The 15,744-nt window shown below is 32.7% G+C and overlaps 2 protein-coding genes across 2 annotated transcripts; one reads left to right on the top strand and one right to left on the bottom strand.

The window, feature by feature from the left end:
• The first annotated feature begins 3,719 nt into the window (after positions 1-3,719).
• On the top strand, positions 3,720-5,156 carry LOC115972071 (protein EXORDIUM-like 2). Its single transcript, XM_031092219.1, has one exon. It carries the CDS (start codon positions 3,965-3,967, stop codon positions 4,943-4,945), a length of 981 nt encoding a protein of 326 aa, XP_030948079.1. The 5' UTR covers positions 3,720-3,964; the 3' UTR covers positions 4,946-5,156.
• Positions 5,157-5,595: 439 nt separating this feature from the next.
• Positions 5,596-13,747, bottom strand: LOC115971936 (fumarate hydratase 1, mitochondrial). Its single transcript, XM_031092043.1, has 17 exons — positions 13,317-13,747; positions 13,092-13,209; positions 12,629-12,778; positions 11,976-12,086; positions 11,726-11,809; positions 10,453-10,551; positions 10,316-10,366; positions 10,176-10,225; positions 9,725-9,806; positions 9,471-9,565; positions 9,325-9,391; positions 9,179-9,229; positions 7,158-7,253; positions 6,652-6,750; positions 6,512-6,541; positions 6,348-6,413; positions 5,596-6,031 (listed from the first exon to the last, which is right to left on the bottom strand). The coding sequence occupies exons 1-17, from the start codon at positions 13,469-13,471 to the stop codon at positions 5,945-5,947; spliced, it is 1,491 nt and encodes a 496-aa protein (XP_030947903.1). The 5' UTR covers positions 13,472-13,747; the 3' UTR covers positions 5,596-5,944.
• Between the last annotated feature and the right edge of the window lie 1,997 nt (positions 13,748-15,744).

Genomic DNA, 15,744 nt, shown 5'->3' with positions numbered 1-15,744 from the left:
GCAAAAAAAAAAATTATTTATAAACATGCACATGAATATTAGGACTTGATACAAAACAAGCTAAGCATAAGCTTGTTTATATGGTTTGGAAGAATGATCCCAACTCCCAATTAATTAAAGTCTTAGTAAAATCATAGGCTTGATAATGAACTTATGTTAGATCCTAAGCTCAAAAACTTGATATTGAGCTCGAGTTTAGATGGACTAATTAATCAAGTAGAGCTAAGTCGAGTTCAAGCTTTTAGACTTTTTAACTAGTTCGAGCTCGAACTTGAACATTATTTGTAAGCTTGGTTTGAGCTCGACCTAAGTTTTAATATTTTACTTTTGTTATTGAGTTGAGCTTAAACATTCACTTCTCAACAAAGCTTGGCTTGTTTATGACCCTAGAGTTAAGTCATAACCTAAACCTTAACCCAAAGGTTTGAACTCAAGAATTACCCCATCAATAAGTCTAGAATTACCATCCAAAAAAAAAAAAAATTGACAACTATTAAGGTGACAAGTTATTATTAGTAAGTAAAAAAGTGATGTTATTGGTAGGTGAATATAAAAATTAATAAAAACTTGTCAACTAAGTTGTTGTGTATATAGCATTACTATTATCAGACACTAAAACCCAACCATGGAGGGGGAACCCAATAAAATAAAATAAAATAAAACAATAAGTCTAATATCATAATAATTTTCACTAATAAGTATTTCATAAAGATCAGAGTGACAAATTAAGAATGAAATGATAAAATGATGTTAACGGTAAACCCAAACATCTCTACAAGTTGGGTAACATCACGGACAATTGGAACTCTACCGAATTAGTTTTTCCAACAATTTCTAGTTTCTATAGAGACAAGTCGAGCTAAAGAGAGTCCTAGCCAATAGATGTCCTAGCCTTTTCAGTCACTGATTGATCCCTAACTAGCAAAATGTGATACCTTTGACCACCAATAATCAAACAAAGAGTAGAGATGTCAAGTCATAACCAATGCCAGTGACAAAATTATTGTCAGAAAGTGATAGAGTAACAGTCATCCTCATATATATCTGCAGGACTATGAAAGGAAATTCTCATGTCGGCCAATCGAAATCAATTTGAAAGACAAACACCAGCGGTTGGTGCAGTGTCATCACAGCCCTCATATATGGATAAGATAAAAAGACTCTTGCTTAAACAGCTACGTTTGTGGTGGAATTTGAGTGTTTGAACAAACAAGCACGTACAGTTGTTACCAAGTAATCTCTATCCTTTCCACACAATATATGCAACAACTAATCAGGTTCCTAGAACCTGTACTTGATGTTGAACTTAATCAATTTGCATGATAATCATGGGCTATAACTGTAGTTATCCCATGCATTAATAATATGGAGCCCACACAATTTGGCGAGTTCAATAATCATTTCACACGGCATGGTGGCATCGATACAATCAAATGATTTCATCCAATCATCATGCAGATGGGATTGGTATTGATCAATTTCATGCAGATAAACTTCACGGTTTAGGCAGCAAATAGATTGAACGCTCCAAACTGGCCAAATACTTGTTTGAGCACAAACCAGTTTTCAGTCACTCGAGGTGATTAGAAACCACTCAAGGAAAGATAATTTGACTTCGCGAGAAAGGAAATAAGTTCGGTACAACCTGACTTAATAGGACTTCTATATGAAATGCACACGTTAACGATGAGAACAAGGAAAAGTATTTTTATTATCAAGCCTAAATTACAACACCTAGATTACAAAGCCTAACGACGCACTTTCAAGCATGTTACAATCCTACTTGATAAATCTGATACAAAGAGGGTCAATTCGCTAGGTTTTGGTGCTGCGTGTGTGCCTTGTGTGAGAACATTTCTCTCAATTTATATATACAAGGTTTTAACAATTAATCTTGTCTTTATACATGTGCTCTTATTTAAATGAACCTACTCCAGATAACCTTGCTATTCAAAATAATCAATAATATGATGCCACTTGTATCATTTAAGGACTTCCTTTTATTGTTTACTTATTAGTAATATGCCATTATATATAAATCCCAAAAAATTATATATATATATATATATTAATAGATAAAGCTAAGAGAAAGTTCAATTATAATTTAAAATTATAATTCAATTTTGCGCTATGTGTCTAAATTTATGTGGGGCCATATTATAATTATCTACTTAAGTTTTTTAATTTTTGTGTTAAGTAAGTTAATGAGTGCAAAATACAAAAAAATCACATATACTCAATAAAAAAAACTAATCACATACATTCAATAAAAATCATTAGACAACAAAGATCATCTCACATTCTATCTTTTTAAAAATTAGAAGAAAAAAATCATTAGTATTAAATTTGGATTAGAATTTTAATATATGATTAATTACTTTTACTTAAAAAAAATTGACTAATTATTTATATTTTTATGATAAAAATTGTATTTAATTTTAAATGTGTCCATATGTATGCATGTGTTATATGCTATTTTTTTATTACTAATAATTTGACTAATTATTTATAGTTTTATAATAAAATTTGTGTTTAATTTTAACTATGTGTCTAAATTTATGTGGGGCCATACTATAATTATCCACTTAAGTTTTTTAATTTTTGTGTTAAGTAAGTTAATGAGTGCAAAATACAAAAAAAATCACATATACTCAATAAAAAAAACTAATCACATACATTCAATAAAAATCATTAGACAACAAAGATCATCTCACATTCTATCTTATTAAAAATTAGAAGAAAAAAAATCATTAGTATTAAATTTGGGTTAGAATTTTAATATATGATTAATTACGTTTATTTAAAAAAAAAATTGACTAATTATTTATATTTTTATGATAAAAATTGTATTTAATTTTAAATGTGTCCATATGTATGCATGTGTTATATGCTATTTTTTTTATTAATAATTTGACTAATTATTTATATTTTTTATAATAAAATTTGTGTTTAATTTTAAATGTATCCATGTGTATGCATGTGTTATATACTAATATAACTAAATACTTTGGTACATTTGGCGTTGACACATGCACTGTTACTAAATTAAATATTTGGCCTAACAATACTAAGCCAAAGTAGACCAACCCAAATGTTCATATTGCATTCAGAATGCTTAAGAAATGTGCAAATACCAACTAAGGCATGGCATATGCCATGAGGTTAGTGTTACAAATCTACAACCAGAAGAAGTAACCCCGCTACAATTATACTGCATTAGAGTCCGAGAAAGTTGTATAAAATCATCAATCATACACTAGTGTTGAAGTGATGTCCTAACTCCTCTTATGACAAATTAGCAGCCTATTATTGAGCATAATTGAAACTAGCATTTGAAAAATCTTCAAACAACCGCTAAACTTTAAAATTGATATTCAACAGTACTAAAGAACAGTTTGGAGAAACATAATAATTGCTGTGCCCTGTATCAACTACCTACTAAAAGCCAATAGCAGATTGCCAATAGTCTGATTAAAAGATTATAGATGGAATTATTTGTCCCATTTGATAATTTTGATTTGAAAGGTTGTGATTATTTGGCAAATAAATTAATTAAATAATTTATGTGAAAGTAGGAATATGTCTGTTCAGTCTCTTAAATTTGGTAGCAAAAAACTGGTATGTGTATTAGTTACTAAAACAAACTAATATGTTCCTCTTATTTTACTTGAAATAAAGAAAGTTCATTTTACGTTTAAGATTTTACATTTTTTGTATTCAAAATATGACATGACACAAAACAACAATTGAATTTATAGTAAGTATGAAATGTATCTATTTTAATTGAAAATGATATTTTGCACGGATCATATCATCATAGTCCTATAAGTTTATAACAATAATGCATTATTGAACTCAGAATTTGGTAACTGTAGAAGTAGGACCTAGTTCCATCTATAAAATGGACCCTTTTTAGGCTTATTGCAATCATATTCATCATCATTTCAAACATCTTAAACTAAGAATGGTCACCATGTTTTTGAAGTCCATGCTCTTCCCCCTCATTTTTGCTTTGGCTTTAGCTCCAAGGTCACAAGGAGTGAGCCAAAGCCGAAGCCAAAGCCAACCTTCTTTAGCCACCACGTTCAATGAAATCAAGTACCATGGAGGCCCCCTCTTGACCAAACCAAATAGCATCAACATCTACCTCATATGGTATGGTGCCTTTTCTCGAAACGACAGAAGCTCCATAACCGATTTCTTTGCTTCCTTTAATCCTTCGAAGGGTCTAGTACCCCATCAAGAACCCACTGTGGCAACATGGTGGAAAACAATCCAGACATACAAGGACAAGTCTGGGAACTCAGTTTCCAGCACTGTTAAACTTGTTAAACAAATTGGTGACATATATTCTTTAGGTAAGAATATTAAGCGTGCCCAAATAGCAAACTATGTCAAACACAAGATAGAGACCAAAGTATTACCATTTGACTCTAATGGAATATACTTGGTTTTGACTTCTAGAGATGTGATTGTAGAACGATTTTGCATGGGATCATGTGGTTTTCATGATAACATAGTGGTGTATACAGAGCGTACTAGGTTAGTTTATGCACATATAGGAAACCCTCTGGTGCAGTGCCCTGGATTATGTGCATGGCCTTATTCACTTCCAGCTTATGGTCCACCAGGCCAGCAAGCCCTTGTTGCACCGAATGGTGTTGGGGCTGATGGCATGGTTATGAACATTGCAACAATTATTGCAGGAGCTACAACTAATCCTTTCAAGAATGGGTATTTTCAAGGTGACCCCTTGGCTCCATTGGAGGCTGTCACAGCATGTCCAGGGATATTTGGTGAAGGAGCTTATTCAGGGTATCCTGGAAATTTGATGGTGGATAAAATCAGCAAGGCAAGTTATAATGCGTATGGTGCTAATGGAAGGAAATTCCTCCTTCCAGCTATATGGGAGCTGACAAGCTCAAAGTGCAAGGTCATCCACTAATTAAGGGGCATGAATTAATTTTTGCAGGCAAAGGCATTGCTATAAGCAGGGCTTGATAGACAAAAGTGGATATTTAACTTTATTTTTCAGTTTTCTGTTGGGTTAATCATATTTCATGTCTAAATTTTTGTGTGCTATATATTAGTTATATGTGCAAACAATGTAAGTTCAAAAAAAATAATAATAATAAAGTGATGCCACATCATGTGTTTGTGTTTGGGGAATAGTTGATTGCTAGGCTACAATTACATTTCTGTTGGCTACAAACCAAACATTGAACAGAATCTCTGGCTCAACAAATTTCTCTTTTTTTCTTAACTTCACCGTCTTCACCCAATTAATTGCTTGGAATCATGGAATACATGAAAACGTGTATGTTTTCGCCAAGAATTTTAAAACTCAATTGACACCTATTTATTTTTCTAACAGAGACAGCTGTTCTGTTAACAGAACCAGTCAATGGACCGACCAACAGACCATCAACGTAACTTAAGGCTATTTTTACTTTTATAATTTTTTTGCTATCTTTACTTCTCATTCGTCTTGAATTATTTAATGAGTTTATGATAGATAGTAGATAGTACTTTTAAGATAGTACTCAGCACCAGCATTAGAAAAAACAAAGAAACAAAGACATTACTTTAAAATGATTCCAGAGCGCAGACAAAATAATCCCAATTTACGTCTTAACACAATATCATAAATTCTGTTGGTTTCTTTGATACAATCATTACAAAATGGGGGAGGCTCTCCACTCATTTTCCCAATCAACTGCTGTTGTCACCCTGCCAAAGACCCAAGCCAGCCATGGAGAAAACCTCAAGAATATTGTTTTTGTAAGTTGAAAAAAATAAATCTATCGAGTTTCTTCTTCTTTTATTTATTTATTTGGGTTGCTGAAGATCAGATTTCTAATTCCTAATCAAACTGATTGGGAGAAATAATGCACAAAATGAAGCATCGGGAAATTTCAGGAGCTTCAAGATCTTGATAATCTCATCAATCAGATGGGCCAATCATTTTTTCTGGCACCACAAGAGTATCAAATTCTTCACTGGTTAACACTCCTAGGTTCAATGCAGCTTCCTGCAGAGTTAAGTATTGGTTAGATTAGATGTTTCAGCAATCCAAAGTTTCAAGAAAACACCATTGCTGAAGAGAGCATTAAACACGCCCCTGTAAACATGATTGTCTTCCTAAAGTCAAACCCATCATTCCGACCAAACACAAGCTGAGAGATGCATAAGTCCAACAAGAGGATATTATATATTATTACAGCAGTTGCTTTTAGCATCCTTAGCCATCTACTCAGGAACGAATGATAAGTCATTCCAATAGATTAAATGAGTGCCACAAGAGACCAAACATATTGAATTGCATTGACAAGAAAAAGGAATCATACCTTCAGAGTACTTCCTTCCTTGTGTGCTTTTTTGGCAACCGCAGCAGCATTGTCATAACCAATTTTCTGGAATAAAATCAACAACAAAAGTTATAACACAAAGCATGGGAAACTATAAGGAAAGTGTACACATGAAAACAGGTGAAACACAAGTGGAAACTTACAGGGTTCAAAGATGTGACAAGCATCAGTGACTGCGACACCATGCAAAATGCCACATAGCAACAACAGACGATAGATTAGCCTGAAATCTAAAACATAGAAAAATATAAAGATTTATATTTTGTACCCTGTATCAACTCACCTCATGCAGCAATTTTGAAATTCTTTCCCTATTAGCTTGAATTCCTCTCACACAGTTCTTTTCAAAGGAGGCAGATGCATCTCCAAGCAGTCTCACAGACTGTCAGGAATCAAAAACACTAGTTGAATAAGAAGACATAAACATTAGTGGAGCAAGATTGTAGGGTGTGTGTTTATTGGTAAACAGGGCATTAAATTTTGCATGAAGATATCAAGAGATTATGAAATTTCAAATGGCATCCTAATAAAACTATTCTAGACAGGTCCACAGGACCACCACATTATACTTTTTTATTATAGGACTTTACAAACTCCCAAATAGCTCTTTTCAACTTATGGTCTGAAAATTACCAAAGCATAACAGCCACGCTTGCTAACTTCTGACCCAAATCACTGCCAGATAGAATAAGATGTATCCTACCCAATCATGGCCAATTGATGTTGAATAATGGATGCACTTGGCACCTCCAATAAGTATAATTACAATAATGCGACAACAGAACATACATGTAGAAGACCACTGGCAATCAATGGTTTGTACACATTAAGTTCGAAGTGACCGTTGGAACCACCTACTGTGATGGCCACATGGTTTCCCATAACCTGAAAGACGTTAAAAATAAATAAATATCAAGAAAGGTTTTTAAATGATACTTAAAAATGAAAACCAATCATTATAGAAGTACACGGCAAGATTGAATTATCTACGAGAACTTAGAAAGTCTGATTTCTATGCATCTTACTAGTTACTACTTGCAAATAAGTCCCTACTTTAACCAAAACTAGTAAGTTGCCCGTGTGATGTATGAATAATTTCGTAATATTTTATGTAAGACGGTTTTAAATAATATTGTACATATATTATAAAGAAAAAGTAAACTAAATTATAGTAAAGAAACATATATATTTTGAGATATTAAAAATTAGTTTAGTAGCTTCATGTTGGGCTTTGTGAAGTTTATTTGTGTTTGATCTGGATTATGACCCGACCCGAAATAATATTATTACAGCTTTTAATGGGAGATTTTCTAAGGCTTAGTCCATGGTTTTCTTAGGGTTTTGTTTTGTTTTTGAGAGAGAAAATTGTACTGCCGTATCTTGTAATCAACTAATTTGTGTTGTGTTCACATATTTCATATCATGAACACAACACAAATTAGTTGATTTTCATTATGAAAATATATATGAAATTCCCAAATCTGTGAGATGCAAAAAAAGAGAAAAATATAAGCTAAAGAAAAATAATCACACAAGACAATATTTACGTGATTCGGCAATTTGCTTACGTCCACAGAGTTGCAAGAATTTCATTTCACTTAGGGTTTTGTTTTTGAGAGAGAAAATTGTACTGCCACATCTTGTATTTTTCCCTAAGAATAGTAAAATTCTTACAACTCTGTGAACGTAGGCAAATTGCCGAACCACGTAAATATTGTCTTGTGTGATTATTTTTCTTTGGTGTATATTTTTCTCTTTTTTTGCATCTCACAAATTTGAGAATTTCGTATATATTTTCATCATGAAAATCAACTAATTTGTGTTGTGTTCATGGTATGAAATATGTGAACACAACACAAATTAGTTGATTTTCATGGTTCTATTACTCTTTTGCATTTATTTTTGGTTTCATGATTTTTGTAAGAAAAAATTAATCTTACCTTAAGAAGGCTACAAATATGAAATGAAGTGATGGAATAAAACCATGAAAATCAACTAATTTGTGTTGCGTTCACATATTTCATACCATGAAATGAAAGTATGCCTAATTCTCTGATTGTCTTCCACTCATCGATAGTACGACGTTAAGACATGGTGTGAGCAAGTGTGTATGCATGTGTTTTATAGATGATTTAAAATAAATCATGGTAGAATATGGCTTTACATTGGCACCAAATATTCTCTCTACTTATATACCAAAAACAAAAATTATCCAACCAAATAACCTAAACTTAAATCATATTTAAGCCCCTAATTTAAAAAGAAAAAAGACAAAAAAAATACCAGTAGGGGTTTTGGTGTCTTGATGGTGGTGGGAGGCCAGTATAACGAAAATTGTGAACCCTCAGATTCCTATTTCTCTCTCTTTCAAATGTTTTGTTAGTCTTAGATCTTTTATTTTGGTAACATATAGTGGAATAATGCGTTTTATTTAACAATTCATACCATTTTTGTGTCTCTCTATTTCTCTCCAGAGCCTTATCTGGTTAGTTATTACTATTAGCTCTTACTTTTTTTATTTTATTTTTTTGCTTTTTTTAAAATACTAAAACAGTGGGTATGCTAAAAGACATGAAGAATAGAGACAAGTGTGATGTAAGCTTAGACAATTAATGAGATATTAATGAGATAACAGTAAAATAGTTAATGTGAACTTTTGGGTAACAGTAAAAAAAACTTAATGAAAGAGGTAAAAAAATGTTAAATGCAAAATTAAAGCACCACTTGACAAGACCTCATGTACTCTCGTCTCGCATGAGGTCTCTGCTTTTATATATATATCGAATATTGATTCAAGACACTAAACTTACCTGAGCACAGACCATGGTGAGAGCTTCACACTGTGTAGGATTGACCTTTCCCTGAAACAGAATAGGTTCAGTAAAGTGACGAAATTTGGGTTTTTAGTTAAAAATAAATAAATTAAAAGACTTGTGTAATAAGATGGGGGCTTTACGGGCATAATACTGCTGCCTGGCTCATTTTCAGGAAGAATGAGTTCACCAAGGCCACAACGTGGACCACTGTACAAGAGAAACACAGTGAAAAACTTAAAAGAGAGAACTATAAATAAAAAATGCAAGTCACACTAGGCATACAAACCTTCCTAATAAGCGTATGTCATTTGCAATCTTCATCAGAGAAGCAGCAATTGTGTTAAGGGCTCCACTGGTTTCAACAAAAGCATCATGTGCAGCCTGCCAAAAATGAAACATATGAGCATACAGCCCTTCTTGGTCTCAAGTAGGACAAGATGAAAAGCATGAGTTGCTCATATAGTAAGACATCCACTCTTACAACACAAAAGGGATAGAAAATGAACAGACAAAAGCAGAGTTACAGGATCAGAAGCTAACCAAAGCTTCAAACTTGTTTTCTGCAGTAACAAAGGGTAAGTTTGTTTCCTCAGCTACTGCTGCAGCTATCTTCACATCAAACCTAAATTATAGAAGAAAACTACTGTCATAGTAAACATGAACAGAACAACAGAAGCGGAAAAGCATTCTTTCTGAATAATATTTAGAGGAAAGAATACAGAATTAATGTTCATTATTGCCAAATCCATGACATGATTTACAGTTTTATCAGAATAATTTTCTGAGACAATAAGGAAAAAAGGTGTTACAAGGGCAGATAGGGAGGAGGGGAAATCATCTACAGAAAGGGCTGAGAAAATTGATAAAAAAAAAAGAAAAGAAAATTAAGCCAGGGGAATGAGAACAAGTAAAGATACTTGTATTTAGAGCAATACACGTCACAAAATACCAAAAGAAGTAAAATTGCTTCAACCTTAAAGCAATAACATACCCTTTCTTTGTGTTCAATCCAGTGCCTACAGCAGTACCACCCTGTGCAAGCTGCTCAAATAAAGTCTCCAATCAGTCAGAACTAAAAGGAGAGAACAAAAGAAAATAAATTAAAGATTTAACACTTTATGAGTTTATAACCTGATACATCCGAGGTAGAGTGCAAAAGACACGGTCAATTCCATATTTTACCTGCAACAAAAGCTCAAAGCAATCAGAAGTCCTTCACAACAAACATCAAGCTTGGTCTATCCTTCCTGCCAAATATGTCATCTTACTTGTGTAGAATAGCCACTAAACTCTTGCCCAAGAGTCAAAGGTGTAGCATCTTGAGTGTGAGTGCGTCCGATTTTTACAATATCTTTGAATTCAACAGACTGGTAGAAACAAAATAAGCATTAGAGGCATTATGGTAGTACAGCTAAAGCAGTACACAATGCTAACAACGGATGCATAAATAATAATAGCATGTACATAGCAATGTTATGTGGGAGACACAAGGAGATTTTTATTTTAATTAGTATTATTTACTTTTTCAAGTAAGTTATATTTTTTTTTTTTAGGTCCTAGCAGTTTATTAAGCTATTAGTATTTTAAAATTTGTAAGCAAGGTTATTTTTGTAATAAGGCAATTAGGGTTTCCTCTACCAAATAGAATTAGGGATTAGTTTTCCTATATAAGCAAACTATTGTACTCCTTTTGGAGATGATTTTGATGGAAGAAAGTTTTGTTTGGTTTTTGGTCTGGTGCCAATTCTAGGCAAACCTAGATTCTGACTCCTAGTGGTTTTCTTCTGCTTGGTGTTGACTCCAAGCAAGCCTAGTTGCTAACTCCTAGGTCATTTCCTTTTAATTTCATTGTTCTCTTGAGTCGGGGGGGGGGGGGGGGGGGGGGGGGGGGTATATTTTAATGCTAGAGTGTCATGAGAAAAGAAGAATGTAGTAACCAAAAGCCATCATCTAGTCAACAAGAGCACTACACATCAAGTGCAGCAATAGAAGTTAAAAGCACAGATAGTTGAAACCACATTAAAAGCATGTCAGAAAAGTTCAAAACTGTACTGAACTTGTTAAACTTTTTACTGAATACTTAGTTGCACATGCAAATGCACATAAATTACTTGACAATTCATAAATGCAAAATTAAAGTAAATCATGAGAGAGAGAGAGAGAGAGAGAGAGAGAGAGAGAGAGAGAGAGAGAGAGAGAGTGTGAGTGAATACTATTCTGCATAGAAAATAGACAAGAGAGAAGGCATCTTTTGAACTTCAATAGTTATAAAGTTAGGATATGTATGTCTCACTAAGATGGTTAATCAGGCCACCTAGTGTAGCCAAGTTCACTTCATAAAAGCAACAATAGAATGAATCTAATAAGAAGTCAAACCACATGACTCAAAGGGCTGAATCCAAGTGTACAACTCAAAGTTAAAAAGGATATTTGAAGATGAAATATCCAACACAGTGTATAAGACATGGAGCAGCAACAACAGTCTAATTTGGCCATCATGTATCAATCTGCTGTTGAAAAAGGATGAAATAATCATCAAACCTTTGAATTTAGTGAGGTATGCAGATGTTTCAAATTTGGTATCAATCTTGAATTTATTTCCATTGCAGCTGCAATATGCATCACCTGGATACAAGAAAACCACATTACTTAACAAAAGACAGCAAGAAACCAGTTGGTTGAACAAGAAAAACAAATAAAAACAGAAGGGAGGAGTGATTCCTTCCAAGTGGTGAATGAGTTAAAAATAAAATCAATTAAGCATGGTCATAAAAGAAAACAAAAGACTTACAGTGGGGAAGGTGTCATTAGAAGATTGTGATCTGTTCACATGGTCATTAGGGTGCACAACCTTTTCACCACGCTTATGGCCAAGGATCTCTGCTGCTCTATTGGCGATGACCTGGAATATTACATGATTACAACACAATTTTTTTTAGAGGCAAAAAATCATGTTGAAGACCAAACACAAGAAGTCAGAAATTCTAGACCACCCAAACACTGGTAAATCCACACTGTGCATAGTTTGCAAAAGGTATATGCTTAATAGAAGAATAACTATATGCTTCAAGGATAAACCACACCACATTTTGTCACATCCAAGATGATATGATATGAGGACTTACAAGGAAGCTTTGAATTGTGTGTGTGTGCGTGTGCACGTTTTCATTGGTCTAGAAAATCTCCTACATGGAATATCTTGTGCACTACCAAATGCAACTTCACATTTATTTTTGACAGGAACTATCTACATGAAAATTAACCGATGCATCTCTCTCTCTCATTTGCTCACTGTTACTCGATGAATATTACCATCATAATCCAATGACAATTACTTTCCGGACAAACGTACTTAATCAAATTATGAAAGCAATTTAAATAGGGTGCCTACAGCATAAATACTGAAGGTACAAAAACCAATAAACTACAAAAACCAGCACCAACCTCATTGGCATTCATGTTGCTTTGGGTTCCACTTCCAGTTTGCCATACAACAAGTGGGAAATGATCGTTTAGCTTTCCCTCTGCTACTTCTTGGGCAGCTTGCATTATTGCTTTCGCTACCATTGGGTCAAGACCATACTCCATATTCACCTGGAACATAACTTGTTAAGTACATCTTAACAAAACCTCCTCTGCTAAAAACCACTGAAAATATACACTAAAGAACATACTTTCTCGCAAATGTGTAACATTTAACATAATGTTAAACCAACCAAAATTATTAGCTACACTGAAAAAATGCAATCTTTGCACTAAAATTCGACTAAACAACAAAAATGAAAAAGACCCAATTGAACAAAACTCCAAATGTAAGTTCAGGAATCAATTTTCAATTACTTAACAAAGAAATGGCAGTAAAAATTTTTATAAAAAAAGAAAAAGAACAGAAAAAAGAAGAAGAAACCTTGGCAGCACATCTCTTAAGAATACCAAAGGCACGAATAATTGGTTCAGGCATTCTTTCACGGTCGCCTCCAATGTCAAAGTTCTGCAACGATCTTTGAGTCTGTGCCCCCCACAACCTGAAAAAACCAAACTTGTACGATTAAGAAAAAGGACCCAGAAAAAGAAGAGGAGGGAAGTAATTGTTTTGCTTCCAAAACCAATAAAAGCAGTTTGAGAGACGAACTTGTCAGAGGGAACGAGGATTGGGCCAAAAGTGTCACGCTCCTCTCGAAAGGATGTGGGCAAAGGTTTCAAAACAGTAGTAGTAATGTAACGCAGAGCACCGATCGCTGATCCACCCGAGATTGAGAGTCGGCGCGGCAACGCGTACATCGCCATTTCTGAGGAGGGTTGTTGTTGCTGGACTTGGGCCTGAGAGACGACAATTCAAAGAGACGAGGAGAAAAGGCAGAGGAACTAGCTCAGCTTCGTTCTGTCGAGGAACAGAGAAATGGAATAGAAATGAAAGCTAGTTTGGTCTGGAATTCAATTGAATAATTACTATTGACTCTTATGGGCGGCGCGGCACGTGACGCCGGAGTAATGGGACTCTCTTGGACTGTATTGGGACCCTGTTTAACCCTTTTGGGACAAAATTTGGTTACAATTTCTTAGGATATGTTTATTAGGCAAGTTCAAACTTACATTTTTTATATTTTAAATAATATTATATATATTTTTTTATTTTTTTATTTATATGTAATTCAAAAAACTACAAATAATATTACTTAAACTATTCTATCAAACACCTTTTTAAATTTTTTTTTTTAGAATACTAAAGTTATGTTTGGTAATAGTTTTTTTTTTTTTCAAAAACTTGTTTTTGGGAATATAAACAAAAAATAATTTTGTTATATTTTTGAAATCAAAAACATGTTTGGTTAGTTGAAATTTAAAAAAAAAAGTTTTTTTGAAGGAAAAAAATAGAAAATACTATAATATGTTATTACTAGGATTTGAATTTTAATACTAACTTATTAAATAAAATATATTTATTAAATTAAATGCATATTTTCATTAACTTTTGAAAATTAGAAACTGAAAACAGGTTTTGCATGTTTTCAATTTTCTTCACAAATTGAGTTTTGAGAACAATTTTTATTTTTTGTCCATTTTAGGTTGCCAAACAAGTTTTTAAGTTTCAAAAAAAAAAAAAAATTGTTTTTAAAAACAGAAAAGAAAGGAAAAAAACAGTTACCAAACATACCCTAAGTATTTTTAACACACACACGAAGAAAGGGAAGAATATTTTTTAAAGAAATTTACAATGGTGTATATCCAAAACGGCCTAACTCTTGGATACACAACATAAACTTTAAACCTTTTAAACTCACACTCATTTTTTCAGTGTGGGATTAACAGTTTCTTAGATTTAGTACACTTACTATATCAATATAACACAAATAATATTGAGTTCAACTTCCCATTAAAAATAAAAATAAAAATATTGAGTTTTACACCATCAAATAAGAGATTGACACATAAAAAATTAAATACATTCTACCACACATAGTAACATTTAATAAATTCATAGTTAAATTGGATTTTCAAATGAGTATTAATTTTTTTTTTCTTTTTTGGATACAAGATAGAATTTCTATTCTAGCCTAATCTAAGTGTATATATGTGTGAAGCTTCCTCTTGGAGACTTGAACCCTGCTCTTGCTCCCAACACCTCACAAGTATTTATACTTATGGAGTGACCATCGTATTAAGGGTGCGCAGTGGTAGTGAGTATTAGAATAAGTTGAGTGTGATTGTGCATATTCTTTAATATGTAATATAATGATGTGGCATGTTAAGATTGGAGGAGAAAAACTTGGATTTACGCTACATCCTTATAGAATTTAAATTGGTTTTAAATAAATATTATGTTTACAATATTTTCACAAATCTTTTATAATAAATTCTAAGTGACAAATTGTTTATTGGTTATTATTTGTGAGTAAAAAAGTAATTTTAATTATAATTTCAAATTAGAACCAATAATAACTTATCATCTATAATTTTGTTGTGAAAATATTATGGATGCAGCATTTTTCACTTTCAAAAAAAAAAAAAAAATTAAATGCAATCCAGTTATGTGTAGGAGTTGTACATAAGTTTTAGGACAAAGTTTAGTTACAAACTTTATTGTATTATTATTTTTTTTTAGAGAGAATTTATTTGTAGGTACTACGTAATTGCTACAACTCTACTTAATATCTTTTTATTAGATGTGTATTTGATAAATCTACTATTAGATTACATTTTCTTCTTATATGTTTCATGCTTTCAAAATTTAGAAAAGATTAGACATGGCAAAATGGATCAGAATTTTCTGACTTGACCCGACCTGACCCGAACTCGATTTTTTTGACCCAATGCAAAAACGGGTTGACTCGTGACCTGACCTGTGTTTTTTGTGGGTTAACCTGACCCAACCCAAACCCAAATCATTTTTTAAAACTTTTTTTTTTGGTAAAAAAATAATAAAATTAAGACAATATTGGTTTAATTGTTTGTTGTGAGTTTTAAGGAAATAATTGAGACATTTACATAATTGTATGCAAATTAATTAAAAGATGAATGGTTGAGTATTTTGTAATGAGTAAAGTTTTTCGATATCAAAT

The sequence above is a fragment of the Quercus lobata genome, chromosome 12 (assembly GCF_001633185.2).
Source record: "Quercus lobata isolate SW786 chromosome 12, ValleyOak3.0 Primary Assembly, whole genome shotgun sequence".
Classification (NCBI taxonomy): Eukaryota; Viridiplantae; Streptophyta; class Magnoliopsida; order Fagales; family Fagaceae; genus Quercus; species Quercus lobata.
This window is presented reverse-complemented; position numbering and strand designations above follow the sequence as displayed.